Source organism: Zerene cesonia, unplaced genomic scaffold (genome assembly GCF_012273895.1).
Source record: "Zerene cesonia ecotype Mississippi unplaced genomic scaffold, Zerene_cesonia_1.1 Zces_u001, whole genome shotgun sequence".
Lineage (NCBI taxonomy): Eukaryota > Metazoa > Arthropoda > Insecta > Lepidoptera > Pieridae > Zerene > Zerene cesonia.
The window spans coordinates 2491283-2513665 of NW_024045131.1; the positions used below are offsets into that span (position 1 = coordinate 2491283).

At 37.2% G+C, this 22383-nt stretch overlaps 1 protein-coding gene across 6 annotated transcripts in view; it reads right to left on the minus strand.

The window, feature by feature from the left end:
- The window catches only part of LOC119838123 (neurofibromin), a 56957-nt gene that overhangs the window by 17568 nt on the left and 17006 nt on the right, over positions 1–22383 (minus strand). For 2 of the 6 annotated variants that reach the window (XM_038363948.1, XM_038363952.1), the window contains exons 20-49: positions 22064–22127; positions 21228–21399; positions 20630–20781; positions 20177–20285; positions 19320–19426; positions 18246–18380; positions 17085–17239; positions 16243–16400; positions 15705–15848; positions 15035–15201; positions 13931–14066; positions 13430–13520; positions 12724–12898; positions 11696–11879; positions 11423–11475; positions 10680–10880; positions 9605–9727; positions 8540–8678; positions 8039–8203; positions 7535–7636; positions 7031–7168; positions 6473–6656; positions 5886–5992; positions 4993–5069; positions 4274–4467; positions 3356–3459; positions 2595–2645; positions 2159–2245; positions 1684–1855; positions 918–1056 (exon numbers count right to left, since the gene is read on the minus strand). In XM_038363948.1, coding sequence (XP_038219876.1) covers positions 918–1056; positions 1684–1855; positions 2159–2245; positions 2595–2645; positions 3356–3459; positions 4274–4467; positions 4993–5069; positions 5886–5992; positions 6473–6656; positions 7031–7168; positions 7535–7636; positions 8039–8203; positions 8540–8678; positions 9605–9727; positions 10680–10880; positions 11423–11475; positions 11696–11879; positions 12724–12898; positions 13430–13520; positions 13931–14066; positions 15035–15201; positions 15705–15848; positions 16243–16400; positions 17085–17239; positions 18246–18380; positions 19320–19426; positions 20177–20285; positions 20630–20781; positions 21228–21399; positions 22064–22127 — 3985 coding nt within the window. The remainder of the gene's footprint in view (positions 1–917; positions 1057–1683; positions 1856–2158; positions 2246–2594; positions 2646–3355; positions 3460–4273; positions 4468–4992; positions 5070–5885; positions 5993–6472; positions 6657–7030; positions 7169–7534; positions 7637–8038; positions 8204–8539; positions 8679–9604; positions 9728–10679; positions 10881–11422; positions 11476–11695; positions 11880–12723; positions 12899–13429; positions 13521–13930; positions 14067–15034; positions 15202–15704; positions 15849–16242; positions 16401–17084; positions 17240–18245; positions 18381–19319; positions 19427–20176; positions 20286–20629; positions 20782–21227; positions 21400–22063; positions 22128–22383) is intronic. The other 4 variants (XM_038363950.1, XM_038363949.1, XM_038363953.1 and 1 more) reach the window with 4 other exon arrangements.

The following is a 22383-nucleotide window of genomic DNA, read 5'->3' on the forward strand; positions in this document are numbered from 1 at the left end:
ATATACAAGAATTGCTCGTTTAAAGGGATAAGATATGTGAAAGTTTGTTTGTTTGGATGTTTGTCCGTTAATCTCGCTGAAACTACTGAATGGATTTTGATGAAATTTGGTATACAGACAGGTTATTAGCTGATTTAGGTGATAGGATACTTTTCAACCCGATTAAATGCTCCCTTGGGATAAAACAGGAATCTTAATGTTAGGGCGAAGCCGGGAGGAGCGTCTACTTGACTTTACATTTAAATGAAACATTTTTAATAAATAGATGTGTACAAAGAGATGAATGAAGAAGGAAATAAAAATGACATGATGCATTGCCATACAATAGACTAAGAATCACGTTGATAAATTCTACGAAACAAAACTCTGCCTTCGCGTCTATTAGACAGAGATTTTTTGTTGAGCAGATACAATAGACTTTGGACGTTACTCGCACGAAATAAGGTGGTAATTTGAATGAATCTTTTTATGTTTTCTCCACAACGCCCATCGAACACTTTTTGACTTTTTAATATGCAATTGTGAATATGGTTGTGTATAGTATGAGACAATGTAAGTATCTTATTTTTTGAACATTTTTCAGAAAACAACAGCAGGAAAACTGAAAGATGAAATAAGATCGAAATATTATATATAACTCACAGGTGACTGACTGACATAGTGATCTATCAACGCACAGCCCGAACCCCTGGACGGATCGTACTGAAATTTGGCGTGCAGCTAGATGTTACGATGTAAGCATTTGCTAAGAAAGGATTTTGATAAATTCTACCCCTAAGGGGATAAAATAGACGATGAAAGTTTGTACCATGAATATTTATAAAAACCGCGCGGACGAAGCTGCGCACAACAGCTGGTACATTATAAATGTTAATTTCTTATTTTATGAAACCTTACAATCAGGTAGATTAACTCACCAATCACCCGTGTGTCTGTGGTATGGACTTCTGAAGGCGGTAACTGCGGCCGACTTCACTTTCGAGATGCCGAACATTTGGTAGAACTTCGGCAGCGCGAACTCGTCCAGCGATAACATTAGGACGCGCTGGGTTTCCTCTGAAATCATATTATTATTATTATTATTGAGTTGTGAGAAATAATCGTACAGAAATCAAAGTGACAACGTAGTTTTTCAACGTATGTTACAATTTAAATGTATAAGTAATTTTTTTTACGAAGTAGTAGTATAAACCTTGTTTAATTTACCCAATTTTATGTGTTGAAATATGCTAGAAACTAAAGTATGTAACGTTAATAACTGAAAGCCTGAGAGCATCCAGCATCTTCGCCCACATTATATGAAATAACAAAAATAAAAAAAAAAACAACATAATGGTGTTTTCTAGTTTTCTTTACTTTAAAATCGATTGAATTCTAGGTACGGATGATTTATCTCGGACAAATCTAGATAGTTATAGACAATACATAAAAAAATAATAGCATAGTGGCGTTACATAAGAAGCAGTTCCTCAACAAAAGAAGTGGTAAATGTTAAAGTTTTGTTATGACGATTCAAGTGCTTCTATAAAAAAATCGAATTCAATAAATAAATGTTTGAGTTCCACATCTAACACACACAAATCCACGCAAACCCAAAGACGCACACACCACCCTGCTCCCACCACTCTCACCAAAAAAACCTCACTTCCGGAGAACTTTTTCCCCATTTTCCCCCACACTGACCAGAGAACGTTGGCGAGTTGCAAGTGCACAGCGAGTGTATGATGTTGATCACCAGCCCGTGGGTCGCGGCCCGCATGGACACCGTGCCGGAGCACACGAGGAACGTGACCGTGTGGAACAGGTAGGGCAGGTGGCGGGCCACGTCGAGGCAGTTGTTGAACGAGAGCATTAGCTGCGGATGATGGAATAGTTATAAGTGATATGGGTTCGTTTTTAAGCTATTGCATAGCTTTATTTTTAGTTTTATAGCATTGAAATCCTACTAATATTATAATTGCAAAAGTTTGTAAGGATGTGTGTGTTTTTTGCTCTTTCACACAAAAACTACAGAACCGATTGCAATGAAATTTGTTACGTAGACAGCTGTACAACTGAAATAACATATAGACACCTTTTTATCCCGATATTCCTACGGGATGCGGACCTACGCGGGTGAAACCGCGGTGCGCAGCTAGTATCTAAACATATCCCTTACCAAGTATCGGGCAAGTATCGCGATGTCATCCCACATCATGTGCTGCTCCAGCATAGCGGTGGGCGAATGACAAGTTTTATCAACAACCTGAGGAACACATGAAAACATTTTGAATATAGATATTTTTAAATATTCCATACAATATTAAAGCGTATTTAATAATTTCGCGCGTTTCCTGCAAAACACGATTCCATTTTTTTTTTCAATCAAAGCCAGTAGTCAAATGAATAATTTCAATAAGGTTGAGGTTTTTCAGACATTAAATGTAACAATGTTAAGTAACAAGAAAATAAATGTTAGGTAAGAAGAAAGGAGAGAGGAGACAAAGAAAAAAAAAATTAAAACACGTTCCATTTATCTTATTGCGATTTGTTAAAAAAAATAAAGTGTAATATATAACAAAAAAAAAAAAAAATAAAAATAAAAGCAAACTCACAGTAGCGGGGGTGATTGGCCCCAGTATATTATTCGGCAGTTTCGATAACGCCTGAATGAAAACGAACAGAAGAAAACATAAATAAAAAATAACAAACAAAAAAATGTGTTTATTTTTAAAAATTAAATTATATATTGTTATAAATCAAAAGGGGGATGTGTTTAACATTAGTTCTTATCAGAATATATTGCGATTCTACACAACTCGTGATGTAGACACTTGATAACAAATCGCAGCCAGTCACAAGGACTATTAACAGAGTGAGGGTATAGAAATTAAAAACTTTTTAACGGATTATAAACGCGATTTACGTAGTCACGGGAAGACTCCTATGGGTTAATAATCTAATGAATACATCACGTTTCTAAATGTATAACACTCGCATAAAATCAAACACAAGAAAATAAAGTGAGGGTAGTTGGGTCGAACGTTGAATAAACAACGTACGAATGCGCAGTTTCTAATTGATTCGACAGCTAAACGAGTTTTGACAAGTCGTGAAAAGCGACATCTGTGTCTTAAATGAAAATTATTCATCCAACGGAATAAAAAAACATAATTGTTATCCGACAATAATAAGATGGTATTATTTGTGTTTGATTTTACGCGTGTATTTTACATTATATATAGACTGTGTCAGTCTCCCCGTGACCACGCCCGCTGTAAAGTGTTCGAAACGTCGTGTAAATAATATAATGAATAAATCGCGTCAGTTAAAAAAGTATTTCAATTTCTAAATAATAAGTTACTAAGATACTCACTCTACACATCCTGCCGATAACTTTTTTCGAAACGAGTTGTACATTAGCCGATGCCAACGCAACCGCGGTGTCCGCCATTATTTCTATCATCGGCGAGCCGAGACCTGAAATAAATATTTCATATGTTAATGTTGCTTTGATATAAAAATCTTATTGTAATATATAAAAAAATAATTTGTCACATTGTTTGTCTACGGTACTTCTCTAAACTACTCAATCGATTTTAATCAAATTTGTACACGATGTGCATTTTAAGCAAATTTAAAGAGGGATGGTTTATATGATGATGATGATGATGATGATGATGATGATGATGATGATGATGATGATGATGATGATGATGATGATGATGACTACCCGGGTGGAGCCGGAACGTGTAGCTAGTAAATTTTTTTGGACTAAGATGAGTCTATTTTTCTCAATATTTATTTTAAACAAATTAATTCGCCAACATACCTGAGGCCCTCTTTTTTCAGATTCTAAATTGGGATTTGGTCCCACAATTTACTATCAACTACACATAATAATCAAACAGTTGAAACCCCGAGGAGTTATCAAGTAACAAAACAAAAAAAAACGGTCAAATCTATAATTTCTTCGTTTATTGGATCGTCGGTTAATAAGCATTTATAATACTTTTTAACTTGATAACATACTCTAATGATATTTACAACTTATATAAACTACATACTACTTACATCATCATCATCATCAGCCCATATATGTTCCCACTGCTGGGACACATTCCTCCTATGAGGGTTTTCTTACTACTTACATGAACTACACGAAGTATAGGAATAACTAAGTCTTTTTATCTCCTAAATACACTAAAACTACACTAAACTGTACATATAAAACACATTACATTACTGTCATTACAGGTGCATATAAATGTCATTACAGACGCGCCCAACTGACCTGAGTCCACGCTCCTCTGTATGAAGCTATCCAGCACCATATCAATGAGTTCAGGCACGTGGCCAATGGAACCCCAGATCTTCGCTTGCACTGACGGATACATTTCGGTCTCTTCTATCGTTAGTTCTATCAATTTTTCCAAAATTTGCGCGACTTGCTTCTGGCGCCTCGACTCCTCTGTCGGCTTGACGAATCTGTGATTTGTTTTAAAATCTGAATTATGAATTTCACAAAACCTGTATGCCATAAATTATAATTATTTTCTAGAAACCAAGTGATATAGCCTGCATTTATTTGTGATAATGCCTGCATCTATTTGTGATATTTCCTGCATCTATTTGTGATATTGCCTGCACCTATTTGGTTTGGCACCCAAGTGACCTTTTACAAGGGTGCCAAACCAAATAGGTGCAGTGCAAATAAGTCAAAAACGGGAATTTATAAATAGGTGCTATAGTTCTTGTGCGAAAACATTACAAATATACACAAAAATATGAAATGTTAAATTTTTATATTATAACTAATCGCTTATCACGGCTCCGCCCGGATATCAAGGTTCATGTTTTATTCCAAGTGAGCATTTAATCGGAATAAAGAATATTCTATCACCCAAGTTTCATCAAAATGCGTTCCATAGTTCCAGGGTGATCAACGGACAAACATCCAAACAAACATCCATTTATAATATTACAGTGTGATTTTAGATTAGTAATACTTACTTCACCAAGTTAGCGAGCCATGGAGTCATGTATTCGAGGCACAAATGCTTCAACTCTATTGTAGATCCTCGGAAACCCTAGAAGATTTATTCATTTATTCAAAATGATTCATTGTACAAAGAATAAAAAAGCAAATCTTATACAAAAGTAAACAATATACACTAAAGAGTCTGTACAGAAACCACAACAAACAGCCTTATTGCTACACAGCTATCTATACCAGACAACCAAAAGAATAAAAAACGGATACAGATTAGAGAAAAACTCAAGAACTACAAAAGGTTCCACATATCGTTTTAAGATTATCTCGCAAATTCACGAAAACAAAATAAGACGACTTCGCCCATGTTACATGTTATCGGACCTCTACGATAAAAAAAATAAATAGACCTTTAAGTGTTAATAGAATGAAAAGATTTCCGATAACAACGTCACTTTTAAGCACAAACATACTCTTATACTTATTATATGTTCTTATATATTATTCTGTACATGGGTTACATTTGCCCGCGTAGTCGTAAAAGATAAAAAGTTCCAGCAGTGTTATTAATTTCGCAGTGATTTTGAGTTTTTTTCTATTTTATTTAGGGGCTTTAGAGTCAATACTGACTATGTCAGTCATCGACTAGTATCCCCCGTGTAAATACACAGACCATCTTGGCCTCATCCGTGTTAGGTGCGGCTCGAAGAGTCTGGAACATATCCACATCAGTCGAGTTCACATGGGACTTTCTATATAACATTTGCCTGATAGGCGTTGTAAGAGAAGCCTATCTCACTCTCTAGCCTCCTACCTATCCCTAGACACAAAACTCATACCGTAAAACCGCTCGTTTGCGACGTGATAGAAGGACAAACAAACAGGGTGGTATTATATGATATTTTCTATTTACCTGTATACACTCTTCAAGGAATTCTAACGTTAGATGTGGCTCGTTGTGCGCTAGCTTTTCGCTCACGGATTTGATAAATATCGTGTTATTCGACGGAATGCAGAGACCTGTAAATAAATGTTATTCATCATCATCATCATCATCATCATCATCATCATTGAAGGGACACGAGCCTCTTGTGAGGGTTCAGGCCCTAATTTATTGTATTGCTATTTCCACGTTATAATGATTTTTAGGGTTCAGTATCTCAGACGAAAAAAACACTTAAAGGATCCGACCGTCCGTCCGTGTGTGTGTCTGTCAAGAGCCTTTACAACTATACCATAACTTTTACTGATATGTATGTTTGTGCGGAAAACTTCAGTGCGCGAGTTTGTCTCGCACTAGGCCGGTTTCACGCCAGGTTTTATCATTTTCCTAAGTATGCTTCGTTGTAACTTTATGTGTTGAAGAGTAAACAAATAAATAAAATAGATAAATAAGCCCGTAATAGTCTTTTTCAATCTATTTTCCCTCAAGTATAAGTGCCCTGCATTGTCAAATTTGGCGAAATTTCTCATCATTTACGCTTCTATGCAGAACGATACCTGAAGTCTCCAACAGCTGGCCCTCGATCTTCAGATGGAAGGTGGCCGTCAGAGCGCAGAGCTGGTTATATGCCGCGGTACGTAGGTTCGGGTCGCAGGAGCCCAGGTTGAGCAGCGCCATGTTGAGGAGGGTCCCCGGGACGTCTTTGGGTCGTATCTTTTGGTGGACTGTTACGGAGTCTTGCTGGAATTTTACATTATCACTAGCGATTTGTTCCGGCTTCGCCCGTGGTACATAGTCTATAGACTTCCTCAATAAACAAGGTCCAATATACTAACTCTGTACAAAATTTCTTAAACTGCTGTAATTTTTAGTTTTATAGCATTCAAATGCTATATAATTGAGACATTTTTAAATGTATAGAAAAAAATTGATCACGAATAGAGGAAATTCCATCGCTGAGGCGTGATTTCGACGGCTGAGGCTATGCTATTTTATATTGCTACGGCAAAAAGAGACGGGTTCGAATCCCGCCTAGTGATCCATTTTTTTCTACTCTATAAGACATTTGGTTTAAAATTGTTCTAGCAATTAGTATAGTCTAGTATTTCACTCACCGGCTGGCTCAGCTCCCACCTATTGCGTATATGTATTATGCTCTGGACAATATTATCGCAGTCGTTGTGTATAAAGCTTAGCGGAGTCGCCTCGTTCACAATAGACAACGAGAACTGATTGTCATCGACTAGACACACCTGCGAAATCGACACCTGTTTATAGCATTAATTATCTATGGTTTATTGAATAGGACATGAAAAAATTCAAATTCGAATTTCAAATTTAATTACGTGAACTGAAAGGGATTTTTTGTTAAAATAACACAAATCTGAGAAAACTTTTGCCCGTGGCTTCGCACGCGTTAGAATCGGAGTGGTTTAACAGCGTGGGAAGCTACTTTGCTTTTAACTAAGTTGTGAAATCGTGATAAATACCAATGAATACCAGAGTAATTCAATTTCGACACTCATAAATTAAGCCGAAAAGGTATACCTTACATGCAGATCTATGAAAAAATCACCCAAACCAATATATCAAAAGTCGAGTAACATACAATTGCGTACCTCATCTATTTCCGACGCGTAATATACGTCATTCAGAAGCACCGGAAATCCTAGGACTTTAGTCTTTTCCACGGATGTTATTTGCAAGGCTGTAGGTCCCACCTGAATATAGAAACACTATTATAATACTGTTCATACAAAACTAGCTTTTGCCCGCGACTTCGCACGCGTTAAATTTGGAATATCTTAATAGATGTTACACATATAAACCTTCATCTTGAATGAACCTACTCTATATATTAAAGTAATCTCATCTTTAAGATCTAAGCATACATATATACATTCCCCCCCTCCCACCAAGAGTGACTTTTTTTGTAAATATATGTCGAATTTCAATAAAAAATAACTTCCTATAATCAAATCCAGTACAAAGCAGTAAATAATAACAAAAATACAAAACGGATATCATAATAAAGAAAACTTCAATCGAATGCACAAACGGCCTTATGGCTAGAAGCCATATCTACCAGGCGACCTTTAACTTAATTGTCAAGTAGAACTCACCTTGATGGCCACTTTGGTGTCTTTGTGGGACAGTTTTAGTGCATTATTGAACACTTTGAGGTCTTCTTCCAAGGCTAGTGTCGCACCTGGCAGTTTCTGCTGCTCTGGCTCTATATAATCACATAGACGAGCGTGGTTGTCGATGAATATTAGTTTCCTATTACCCTGGAATGTGGTGAAATTTCTTTTAATTTTTGGGGTCAATTCTGTATGTTTTAAATGGTTTATGTTTTATTAGAATTCACGACCGCCCTATTAATATACGTAGAAATAGTGTATGCACTGTCCTCTTTTAGGGGGGATATGGAAAGGATATATGACAGGAAAGAGAGACGGACTGGGAAGGGTGAGGAAAAGGAAACGGGTATCCGGCTCCCCCACTCAACGTACAAAACTCAGCAGCACGCTATCAACAAATCTTACTCATTATCCCGCTAGTATTGAAATTTTCATACAATCTACCATTTCCTACGCATTCAACGACCAAACCAATAAACTCACCCGTAACGGAGCCAAAATGGTCTCATGGAACTTGGTATACTCCCTCACCCAGCTATTGCAGTTATATATATAGCACGCCTGTATGTTCGTGTACGCAACTTCGGGGAGCACTGTAAACCATTTTTGTAGAAAGTCCGTCCTGTAAGATAAAGGGAGTTGTTAAGACTTCTTGTTCTGATGGTTTCTTGGTAGGGGTATTGTCATTGGAAAAACTAAAGGTTTTCTTAACATAGTTAACGAGTTTATTGAGGTTTGTTTACAATTACCCTGATTGACTATATCTTCATCCTACTATCCTACGTCCTACTGATCCTATCCTATCCTACAAATATTAAAATCTATCCTACTTATATGAAATTTGGTAAGTAAATGGCTGGACAACTGGAACATAAAGGCTGCTTTTTATCCCGATATTCCTACGGGATACGGACTTACGCGGGTGAAACCGCGGGGCGCAGCTAGTATTATAAATGCGACAGTTTGTGAGGATGTGTGTGTGTTTGTTGCTCTTTCACGCAAAAACTACTGAACCGGTTGCAATGAAATTTGGTATGTACATAGCTGGACAACTAGTATAACTGGCAACTTTTTCTCCCGATACTCCTACGGGATACGGACTTATGCGGGTGAAACCGCGGGGCGCAGCTAGTGTGTTTTAAATGTAAGTCTCATGACATATTACACGACACATTGATATTAATAGTTTATAGAATAGGTAAGCTTTAACCAAGAATTGAAGAATCTGCTTCTCTTGGTGTACACTTGGTGAACTATTTTTTTTTTATTTCTGGTTTTAGATATCTATTTCAAAACCCAATAATCATAAAATAAACCTTCAAATTCTCCACAGGCTATCATTGGAACAATCGTAAAACCATCAATTCGCCCATTTAAAAGTGCTAGAAGAAGTCTAGTTGTATAAATAAATCTTTGTGTTAGAGTTTAATTAACAAACATTTCGCATATCTCTTGTTTTCCCCTACCAAAAAGGTCCAAAGACCACCAGACACAAACGGACAGACAGACACACTTTGCCCGTTTCCTAACCAACAAATGCACATATACCTAAACCTATTATCTGAGTTGGTGTGCGTGAAGTCTATGATCAGCTCGAAGGGCTGCTGGCAGAACGGCTTCAGGGTCAGTATCACGTGGTAGATCAGCAGATCAGCGTTCACTTCGCCGATCCTGTGAAAAATATAAGACATTATACTATAGTCCTTGGACGATATGAGGTTGAAGTGTGTGGAGGGAGAAATTTGTACATACACCTAAAATTATTTATTTATTTCATTAAAAAAACTTACAGCTGTAAACATAATCGTAGCATTATTGAAAAAAAAAGATAATAAGGCCAATTATTATAAGTTTCCACATATATATACAATTGTAACGTAATTAAAAACGTCGTTCGTAGTATGATTTAGGTTACATCCCGAAGACTTAATGTACAAAAAAGGCATTAGCCATATATAGCCAAGTTTAAATAACCTTTTAAAATTATTATTAATTTAAGGTAATATATAGAAGAGAAAGTACACCCAAGCACGAGAACCAAATGGTGTAATATAGGAAAATTGATATTACAAACGTGCCTATAAATAAGTCTAGGTCAATAAATGTTTGGTTCATTTAAAACTTATGCAACGCCAAAGCGATAAGGCCGCCTTTTTATACGTCATTGTGCTAAGTGCTTGTGTCCAAATAAACAGATATCAGTCAATCAAAGCCATGTGAAACTGCATTGTTAAGGTTTCAATCTATAGAATATATATAACTGCTAACTGTTTGAGTGATGGTTTTTAATCCTTTATGGAATGCCATCCTACTAAACCTACTAATATTATAAATGCGAAAGTTTGTAAGGATGCGTGTGTGTTTGTTACTCTTTCACGCAAAAACAACTGAACCGATTGCAATGAAATTTGGTACGTAGACAGCTGGACAACTGGAATATCATATAGGCAACTTTTCATTCCGATATTCCTACGGTATACGGACTTACGCAGGTGAAACCGCGGGGCGCAGCTAGTCTACTATACCCATAATAACCATTAAGTTATCTGCGCTAAGAACCCTAAGAATAAAAAAATGAATACATAACAAGCCTTTATTACAATTAGTAGATAGAAAAACTCACTTGTATCTCCTAGAGATGAAATAAAACACCGGATTCGCGAGCTTGCTGGTCCCCGCCTGGTAGAAGATGTTCAAACTCTTTATACTCTTAAACTCTTCTTTTTGGTGCATGTTATGTTTCACTATGAACTCTTCGAAGTTCGTCGAGCTCATGTCTATGGACGACCAGCGAGCGTAGGAAGAGAAGAGAAGACTTGATGTGCTGTGGAAGAAAGAGAAATTCACTATGTTTAAACATTTTAGATAAGAAATGGTCTGTATGTGTATTAGAAATGCAAAAGTGTGCTTGTTTGTTTGTCCTCCGATCACGTCGCAACGGCCAGTTTTTATGGCATATTTTTTGGGAATGGAAGTAGCTCAATGGGCGGTAGATTTATTCTGCATCAGGAAAAGCGCCTGCTCGTTTCCCTTCCAAAAACATAAAAACTACCACCAGCTAGAGAGTGACTTCTTTTTACCGCAGTAAGACCATATCATTCCCATGGAAAAGTGCATTGTAGTACGCTTATGAATCACTCCGTTATTAATCCGCAATACATTCCAATAAATCGCTAAAAAAATATGACATAATATTAAAACTGTAATATCCTTTGACCACGCAAGCAAAGCCGCGGGCAACAGGTGATAAATGAAATAAATCGCATAATTAACGAACAACGAGCTGAGATCCTTTTAAGACTATTTATTATTTTTAACGAATATACTTTTATATATACGAGTAGATAGATTTTCTTGGCTACTTACGATTCCACTGGTTTGTGTTCCGGAGGTCCCAAATAAGCGAGCAGCGTTGCCATCTACAAATGAATACAAAAATTCATGTACTAGAATTCCTTTAGCGAAATCTTTCTCTCATTTATTAAGTACTAGCACTAAATAACTGACACTAACACTTTCTACAAAGAGAAGAAATTTTTTTATTTTTGAAATCTGTCCAGCCCTTCACGCGTGATAGCGTGACCGAGGTTAACAGGAATTCATTTTTATATTAAATAGATACATGTCTGAGTTGGAGACCTTATCAAACGGCCGTCTCCCAACGGCTTTGTGGTCTCTGCTGCTGGACAAATAGTCGCCAATCCGCTCTTGATGGGTCCACAGCAACCGGTGCAGGGCCAGTACGTTCGCATCGCTGATGAAGGACAGGCTGTGCGCCGCTTGCTCCACGCTCTCACAGTCCGATGCTATTTGGATGAAAAACCTGCAATTTTAATGTAAATCTTTAATGAAGATTTTTATTCGTATAAACTTTTAAAAAATTCATATAATTTAATTTTTAGTTTTATAGCGTTCAAATACTTTATACATCACTAATTCGAACCCGCGTCTTTGATGCTGAACCGCAGCAACGCCTAGCCTCTCGGCCACTCGTGATTGCGCCTTAGCGATCATGTGTCTTTCTTATAAATTAAAATATTATAAGATCAATAACTTTGAAAATCACGCTTATGATTTAGAATCCAGTGTTGTTAGTAAAAAGTTGTTTAAATTTTACAAAGGTTCCTCATAAGTATAATTAGTATTAAAATAACTTATGAGATTTTGACCTCTATTTGGGTAAAAGACTCCTCCATCTTTTTCTCTAACTCTCTGTCCTTGCCCATATTTTTCCAGTCTATTCCTGCTACATGTGTTATGTCATCATCTCTACATAGTCACATAGACATAAACCAAAGTCACTTTATTTGTCTCTATTCATTTACCTAGCATTCTTATAGAAGCATCTAAAATAACTTCTATTAAACTACTTATAAAGCAGTGGTCAGAACCTCGGAATTCAAAGTCAATAAGTCGGGGTTCGAGACCGGGTGAGCGTGCAGGAAATAAATTTATTTTTGAATTTATCTGCACATGTGGATAACATCACTACGGCTTAAAACAGTGAAGGAAAACATCTCGAGGAAACCGGCATGTCCAAGAATCTAAAGTTCGACGACATGCGACATCTGCCAACCCGCACTTGGCCAGCGTGGTGTATTATGGCCTAAACCCTCTTAGGAAGCCTGTGTCCCAGTTAATGAAATGAAGTGACACTCAGTACTCACTTCCTTCCAGTCTCGAAGTGCGCCCGCAGGAAGTCATTGAAGGGCAGCATGTGCTGCTCCTTGGAGAACTCCACGTGGTTGGCGATGTTCTGCAGTATCTTGGACATCAGCATGAGGCCGCGTTTGATCTGCGACGGTATCGGCCGGTTCACTATGCCCATTTCTTGGGGTGACACTGAAATATTACAAATGCCTTATACACATATCATTATAAAATACACAAAACTATATTAATTAAAATATCCGGATCGGCAGCTTCAAAGGCGTGATTTTAAATATTTTTAATAGACCTTTATTTGGTTTTGATCCTTCGAGCCTTTAGGCTCGTTAGGCTCGAAGGATCAACGCCACGATTTAGGTCAAACTTTGTATACTCAGTTTGAAATAAAGTTTTGAATGAATAATTAATCCTAAGGAAATAATAAATGAGAAAGTATGCTACTTTGTTTGTTTGTTCGACTTTCACATTGCTACAGAACGGTTTAAAGCTATCTGGAAGATAGATTAGACAGGCTACTTTTATCATGGAGGGACATGTCATTCCGCTGGGACGATCCATTATAATGCGCATCTGAATTACTACGAAATTCATAAGTACCGATAGATGGCGCTATATTAAAAATGTTGCATGTTACATGACAACTCTTAATTTTCTTCGACCAGGCGGGCGAAGTCGCGGGCGGAAAGCTAGGGAACAGCTTCTCACCTATAGCCGGATTAATAAATCGCAGGAACAGCACCGTGCCCACGGCGCCCACGCTTGTGTGCGGGAATTGAGCGAACCTCTTGTTTAGTACCTGTTTTATAAAATAAATATTAATTATTGATTTTATTGATTTCAAAAAATGAGTAGGTTTTCAATTCAACTGTATTTGTTTTCCTTTTTTTTGTCTTCGTCACTTCATAACTTTCGTATGGTTTTTGTTTAACCTTTTTAATCAGTTTTATAACTATGAAGAGGATGATGATGATGATGATGATGATGACGACGACGACGACGATGATGATGATTATAAAAGCTGTGATAGCTATGATAGATAATTAGGAATAGATAATTACTGAGACGATGAAAATGGTGATGATGATGATGAGGAAACTGTTGATGATGGTGATGATGAAGATGGTGGTGATGATGATGATGATGGTGGTAATGATGATGATGATTGTGAAACTGTTGATGATGATGATGATGACGATGATGATATACCTGGTACAAACAGTGGCACATGCTCCTCAGTTGCGGCGGGAACATATCGGCGCAAGTCACGATGCGCTCGAAGACCTCCTTCGTCAGTTCTATGAGGTTCGCGCGGTTCACTTCAATATCTTCGCTCGGATCCAGTCTGAAACATGAATTAATATATCATAGATAGTTAAACGACTCGTCTTTTTTGTTATTTATTGGAAAAAACTGCGTTTGAAACTAAAATTCGGTTGGTTGCCTGGAAGAGATCACTTGTAAGTGATAAGGCCGCCTTCAGTGCTGTATGTGTTGGCTTAAGTTTTATTGTATTTATTTCTGCTGCGTTGACAGCACAATAAAGTGTTTAAAATAAAAAAGTGATTGCCTGTGAAGTCGGTTTTACGGGCGAAGATTTTACGTGACAACGTCTTTTTCTCGGTTGAATATTTATTGATATGAATATTACGCCAAGAACGCTCGAGAAAGACAGAGACAGAGACATATGCATGCGCCGATTCAATGCGCCTAATTCTCTAGTGCTGCGCGCGCGGCGGACCGATCATAGTTCGGTGACTCATCGTAACGTTACCGGGCGTTACACTTTTTCATGAGTGCCTCCGAACCGCAACCTAATTTAAGACGTTGTCACGTCAATAAATAAATATATCAGAGACATAGTATTTTCTTGTTTGATTTTACGCGAGTATTATACATTTAGAAATTAAAGACTTTCAGTCTCCCCGTGACCACGCTCGCTGTAAAGTGTTCGAAACGTCGGGTAAACAACATAATGAATAAATCGCGTTAAAAATCCGTTATAAAGTCTTTAATTTCTATATATTAGAGACAGTTTAACGAGTCGTCTATGTTGCTATTTATTGGAGGAACTGCGTTTGAAAATAAAATAATTCAAAAATATAACCTCCTTTCACTTCACACACACATCTTTACTAAGTTTTTGAAAAGAAAAAATCAAAATTTTTAACCATGTTTTGTTTAAATACAACAGAAATACATGGAAAATTTCAAAGACAGTTTGCACTTTGTACGTTTGTTGTTTTATACCCTGGGTAGAGGTTTGGGACGGTAGTTGATCCTGAGAAGTTAATTTTTAAGAAATATCCTTACCTAGCTGGATCGACTTCAAAACTCAACTCGGGTTGTTCCAGAAGTGAGTTAATTATGGGCTCCAGAAGATTTTGCAAGTATGTATGTCCGTATATCTTGAAGCAGTAGGCCATTATCTTGCTGCCAAGGGAGTTGCCGCGGAAGAGAGTTTGCATACAATCCGACACCTGGGATACATTTAGGATAGAAGTTTAGTCGAAGATTGAATACGAGGATAGAAATTACAGTTGTACTATATCTATATCTATAACTAATTGTTCGCACCGGCTTCGTCCGTGGTACATATATAGCCTATGTCACTCAGTGAAGTTGCAGCTTTCTAATGGTGAAAGAATTTTTTAAATCGGTCCATTGGTTTTTTTTTAAGTTTGTCTATTACAAACAAACAAACGAACAAAAATACAAATTCTTTCTCTCTATAATATTAGTCTATCTCACTTTTTATAAAAGCGATAGTATTTTGTTTTTCACGCAAAAACTACTGAACCGATTGCAATGAAATTTGGTACGTAGACAGCTGTACAACTGGAATAACATATAGGCAACTTTTTATCCCGATATTCCTACGGGATACGGACTTACGCAGGTGAAACTGCGGAGTGCAGCTAGTAGTCTATAATAATAAGAAATAATTATAATATCTGAACGAATTTAATCAACCTTTCCTCACCTCAACTTCTCTGTAAAATATGTTCCACAGCAACGGTGCCAAGAGGTGCTTAGCGTCAAACAGTGTGACGAACACCCTCGCCAGCTCGTCCATTTGCGATGTGCTCACTACGCTCGCCAGAGCCATGGCTATTGGCAGCTCACCCTGCAAATGTAGCTGCTTTTAGGTGACGCGTCATCTAACCATGTGGCACTTTATTCGATGCACCACTTATATATTGCCACATAAAGATTTATGGAAGGGTACGCAATTAGTAAGATATTTTTAATCAAGTTGTTTATTTTGTTTAAAGGGAAAAGAGAAAACTTCTATACATATGTAAATAGGTGAAAGAATTTTTCATGGAACCAGTAGTTCCTGAGATCAGCGAATTGAAACATACAAACAAAAAATTTTTTTAATTGAAATCTTGTTCCTACTATGGGGTCCAATTTAAATTTGATCTAGTTCTAGCAATTTGAAGGCTTAGTTTCTTATAAATAATAATTATGTTATTAGTATAGATAGAAAGAAACCTAGTACTATAGCTAGTACCCACCTTATCAGATATCATAGTAACCAATTGCACTAATTGCTCGAATCTATCCGCCAGAACCGTTTCAGCCAGGGTATCGAACTCAGTACCCTGCTGGAGTATTTTGGTTAATACCTCCATGAAGGCCGCTCGAGTTTGAAGGTCACGATGGTAGCCTAGGTCTGAAAATTTATTGAACAATGAAAATAATTATAGACACACTTGGACGTCTCAGAGTTTAAATGCCTCTTCCAGCTCCAAATCCAGTCCTTTTCAAAATCCTGTAAATATATATAACAGTTAGTTTCATCATCATCATCAGCCCATATATGTTCCTATTGCTGGGACACAGGCCTCCTATGAGGATTCAGACCATAATCCACTACGCTGGCCAAGTGCTGGTTGGCAGATGTCAAATGTCGTCAAACTTTTTGATTCTTGGACACGACGGTTTTCCTTCACTGTTTTAAGCTTAGCTTAGCAAAGCTTATTAAGTACACAGATAAGTATTTATAAGATTAGTAGAGATTGCATGATATCAATCAATCAATTATACAGCATAATGCAGAAATTGGTTATAGTTATCCAAATGTATTCATAATCATTTTACTAATTGTGTTTGTAATTTTAGCCACCCACTCCAATGTCACTTAGCATTAAATGCCTCATTTTTTCATTATAGTAAAAAAATCGGCCATGTGCGAGTCGGACTCGCGACACAAATATAGCTAAAGAGCAATTCCAAAATGAGTGGTCACACCCATCCAATTCAGTACCTCACTATCAGTTACTTAACTTTTTTTTTTGTTATACATTAAGAAAGAGGAAGATATGTTTGTTTGTTGGTCACAAATATCCCAACTTACCAATACTGTGCATCAATCCCGAATCTATGTTAGCGCTGAGCAGATTCGACATGGCCTGTATGGTAGCTTTCCTCAGTGTCTCCAATCGGCCCGGACCCTCGGTTATCTCAACTTCGTTACAATCGTTTAGAAGATTCATGAATAACGTGAAGTACCTAGAAGTTTACATAGACGGTATTGCTACAATTTACATTTAAAATGCGGAAAAAATAGTATTTTATTTTATTTAGTTAGAGCGAGCAACCTATCTAGCGAAAATTTTCAAAGATTGTACAAATGAATTAGCTAACTTCAGTAGGAATAGTGATAAAAGAGAAGATGAGAAGATCCACCTCATTAATACTATAATTTACAACTAAGTTCTCATGATACCCTAACTACCAGATGTTTCCACATGTACCCTGGAGCCCTATAGAGATTATCACACTGGCACGCACCACGCCGCGTTGTTACGTGTCAACGCAGTCACGCGCGTGTTAGCGTTATGTGGATTCACGTTGGCTCTGAATCATTTGCGCACGTTTCTCCGCTTATAAACGTGTGATTTAAATAAACGCGGGTGAATTTAATTACTGTGGGTGTTTTCTATACGTATATACTATGGCTGTTTGGCCTTTGGCCTGGCTTCGCCCGTGGTACATATATAGCCTATGCCAGTCGAGTGAAGTTGCAGCTTTCCAATGGTGAATGAGGTGAAATCGGTCCAGTGGTTTTTGCGTAAAAACGTTACAAGCATACAAAAAAAAAATCCTCTTTATAACATTAGTTAGTGTAGATATATTAACGGAGATACAAGTAACGTTCAAAGATGCATTCTCGTTTTACGCTGCGTGCACCACACATGTATTAATTCCCTAACACTTACTTTAGCATCAGTACATTCTGGCCCCCATATCCCTGCATCCTCTAGCACCAGAGTGCCTCTATCCCACCCCCCATAACCCACAAGCACTAACTATAGCAACAGGTGGTTCTGACCCCTATATCCCACCCCCCATAACCCACAAGCACTAACTTTAGCAATAGGTGGTTCTGACCTCTGTATCCCACCCCCCATAACCCACAAGCACTAACTGAAACAATAGCTTGTTCTGACCATATCCCTGCTTACGGGGGTAAGACAAAGGTGTAAAGAAACACCCATAACCCACAAGCACTAACTTGAGGAACAGCTGGCTCTTGGCCTCCATGAGGTCGCCGCGATCGGACTCCTCGGGCTGCAGCGGCAGGCCCTTGAGCAGCGCCGCCACAGCCTCCATGCACGCCTGGTCCAGCTCTCTGGGACACATCACATGCCTGTCAACGGGCGAGGGTCTCACGGCCGGTTATGTACACCGAACGCGCTTATACAAACAAACGCGTTCGGTTCTCGACTTTTTATAGATGGGGAATGTATTTGTTGTTTTTGATGCGGAACTGATATAGTTAACGATCAATCACTATTGGAATAACCAAGTTAATGAAAATCTTCCTCTAAAACAACTATGTGCGGACGACCATTTTTCTTAAATGTCTACATATACGTATTCTCATGTAATAAACTGAATTAACTAATGTAGAATATAGGATTATTCAAACGTAAACCTAACTTATACAAATGACTAGTTTGATGCTAGTCATCAAACTAGAACGGTAAGGTGACGTTTCTCTAACACCATTAGGCTTTAAGAGACTTCAGTAGTACTTTTAATGTACGATCATAAATGCGTTCAGGTAGGACCATTCTTTGTAGGTTAGGAACTTAACAATATGACAAGTATGTCACCCCGCAACTACTGAGGCCTGTAATAAACACTGAACGCGTTCAAAATGGATGCACCGTTAGAAACGCGTTCGTATCTTGCATTTGTTGTGGGGACTATTTAATTGAAGGTTACAAGGTCACTTTTTTTATCGCAATAAGTTCAAGTAGTTAATGTGTCTCCTTAAAAGGCTGCATTCTGAAACTATTGTCCTAGTAATGAAGAAATGCAATCGAATGTAATTCAGGGGAGATAGCGAGCTGAATACAGCTCTATCCTAGTTCGGCTACATTTGCAAAAAATTCTGAGTACATAAATATTAGATATATAGAAAACACAGGAAAATAAATATAAAAAAATTGACTAGGTACATTTCGATCTCTTTATATCTCATTTTAATTTAAGAAGAGAAGAAAAGAAACAAAGATCTAAGAATCAATTTACTTTTATATATATTTGTATTATGTTATCTTAATTGCTTTAACTTAGTCACCTGGTTATAGAAGAAGCGTCCGCCCTCAGCGGTGGCGCGATCTGGTGGCTGGTCCCCAAAACCCAGTCCGTTACGTACTCCACCATCTTGTTGCGAAATTTCATTTCCTGTTTGAACGATATTACTACATACTATTATAAAATTTTTTGTACGTGTACGTGTACGTGTGTAAAGGAACGTATGTCATTCATTTTACTTTATTGACCAATAGTAAACAAGTTCTCAAAAAAAGAATATCCATCAGTATTTAAACATTTTTAAATGATTTGTTATTTATCATTGTAAACTGTGTTATTTAAATTAATTGCACTCCGTGATCTCGCTGACATAGTAACTCAATAAAAAGATTCATATGCGCTATTACATATTTGCATACGTCAGTATAAGATCACAAAGATAAACATTCACTTTAACAACCACCCTCATAAACTTCCAGCAGTATAACATTTATTCTAGAACATTCGAGGACATGCCATTAAAAACTATCTGCATAACCCAGCATCCTACTACTTCCTATCCTACTAATCCTACTAATATTATAAACGCGAAACTTTGTAAGGATGTATGTGTGTGTTTGTTGCTCTTTCACACAAAAACCACTGAACCGATTGCAATGAAATTTGGTACGTAGACAGCTGGACAACAGGAATAACATAGAGGCAATTTTTATCCTGATATTCCTACGGGATATGGAGGTGCACGGGTGAAACCGCGGGGCGCAGCTAGTAAAAGAATAAAGATCAATATTCACTTCTACTTCCAGCAGTACAATATAAGTCAATTTATTCCTAAACAAGATTCCAGAAGTAGAACACTGGAGAACATTCGAGAACATTCTAGAACATTCCGAAACTCACCTGTCTAAACGACAAGTCGTCCCTCCGCCGCATCATGGCTTCGACGACTTGACACAACTTGGTCTTTATGTGCACAGACAGCACGGTCATGTCCAGGTGACGGACGTATCTATAAAAAAAAATATATATAGTCAAATTTAAGACGATAAAGAAATTAAATTATATGGATCTTTTTAAAGTATTGTGGAAGGAATTATGAAAAAAACACAAGATCTTTTAATTGTATTGTTTAAATACAACATGAAGTATTTATTTTTGTGTTAATAAAAATATAGATAAAATAAAATCCTTTCGAAAATCAACAAGGGATGACCACCAGAAGTTACGAATAAACCAACTCGAAAATAACACTGCCCGTTTTGATCTCTTTCGCATCAAAACTACTGAACCGATTCCGATGAAATTTGGCACAGACATAGTTTGAGAACTGACTAATAATAGATGAATGCACACCTCACGATAGCCAACATGAGTCCCTCTATGGACGTGCTGCTCAGATGCTCCGGCTGGCCGACCCCCTTGTTCGTGTTGTTATTATCCAATATACTCTTCATTATAAATATAGTGTGCTCCACGAATTGCGTATTCATTTCCGTTAACATCACCTGAATGAAAAAAAACAACGAATTATATTTAGCACACTCTCAAAGGAAGTCAAATCTATTCGAATACTTTATCAACCGATATTCTGAAGTAAGTAGGGGGTTCCCCCCTTTTTAGAAGTCATTGGTATAGGGCTTCATAAATAACGTCAAACGTAAAGGGCGGGTGGTGTGACAAGCAGGAGGTGGCTAAAAACTCTGTGACGTCACATGATAAGATTTCAAATATGAACTACGATTCGACATTTATAATTTAACGAACTGGATCTAACAATCAAAACAAGCTGTTTTTGCTAAGTCTTTTTCAAAATACTCGCTTAAAATTGGAAACCTGTGACGTCACATCTAGGGGAAGGCGGTTCTTTAAGGGTGACAGTATGTGACAGTGAGGGGGGGGGGGGGGGGGAGCAAAAGTTCGTGTGACGTAACCAATGGATGGCCCTAATTACCTGCTGCTGCTGATCGAAGAACTTATCCACGATCGCTTTGATCTGATCGAACAGTATCGGATATAGAGCTGGCGACATTTCCTTGCCGACCAGCTCCTTCACGTGGCACTGTATGTGCGCCGCAAACCTTTCGTTGTTACATAGCAGGAGACGGAGCAGTTGTCCTATGAACCTGTTTTAAATATATTCGTTTTAGAGGCCTAAATATTGTAAATTTTTCCGATATTGAAATGTGACAACAATATAGGGAAATTAATTCGAGGTGTAACACATAACTGCGATATAATTGTATTAGAGGCTTAAAACAAAATGAAAAATAACGTTGCAAGTAAATATTACTATATAATTATCTACTACCAACTACTAACTACTACCAACTAATTTTTATTCTAGTCATAAGTTCTAAGAATGTCATGAATTTACCTATATTTATGGATCATGTTAAATTTACACTTCTTTTACTGAATTTTATGTACTAATTACTGTTATATTATTAATATTTTTTTTTATGAAATAATTTGTATTGTGCATGCTGTGCTAATTTTTTATTGATTGTACATTATGACATATATATATATCATTTTTTGTATCATCTCATGTTAATGTATCGATGTACAATTGCTAATGAGCGTTTATAAAATAAAAAAAAATGCTGTCAGCATAACAATCTAACAGCTTTTACAATTTTACAGACATTTGTTTAATATACAGTACGAAACACAATAGCTTGCTACCACATCACGTCCATCTTCTGGTATATAAAAGCACTCAAGCTTTAATTACAATACTTAAAATTAATTTTCAGGTGAAAAAATAAAACATCTCATTTAACTTACTGAGTCACCGGACAATATTGTACTTCTTGTGTACTATTCGCTAAAACGTGATATTTTCTGGAATCTGGAAAAAAATATATATATTTCATCATCATCATCATAATCCACCACGCTGGCCAAGTGCGGGTTGGCAGATATCATTGAAAAATCAATTTATTTCCTGCACGCTCGCCCGGTCTCGAACTCCGAATTATCGATTTTGTAGTCCGAGGTTCTCACCACTGAGCCATCATTGCTTTTTAATAATATAATATACTTAGTCTGGCCATAAATACTGTTACACTTAATTATAAAAAAATATTACATTTGAATTTCGAATC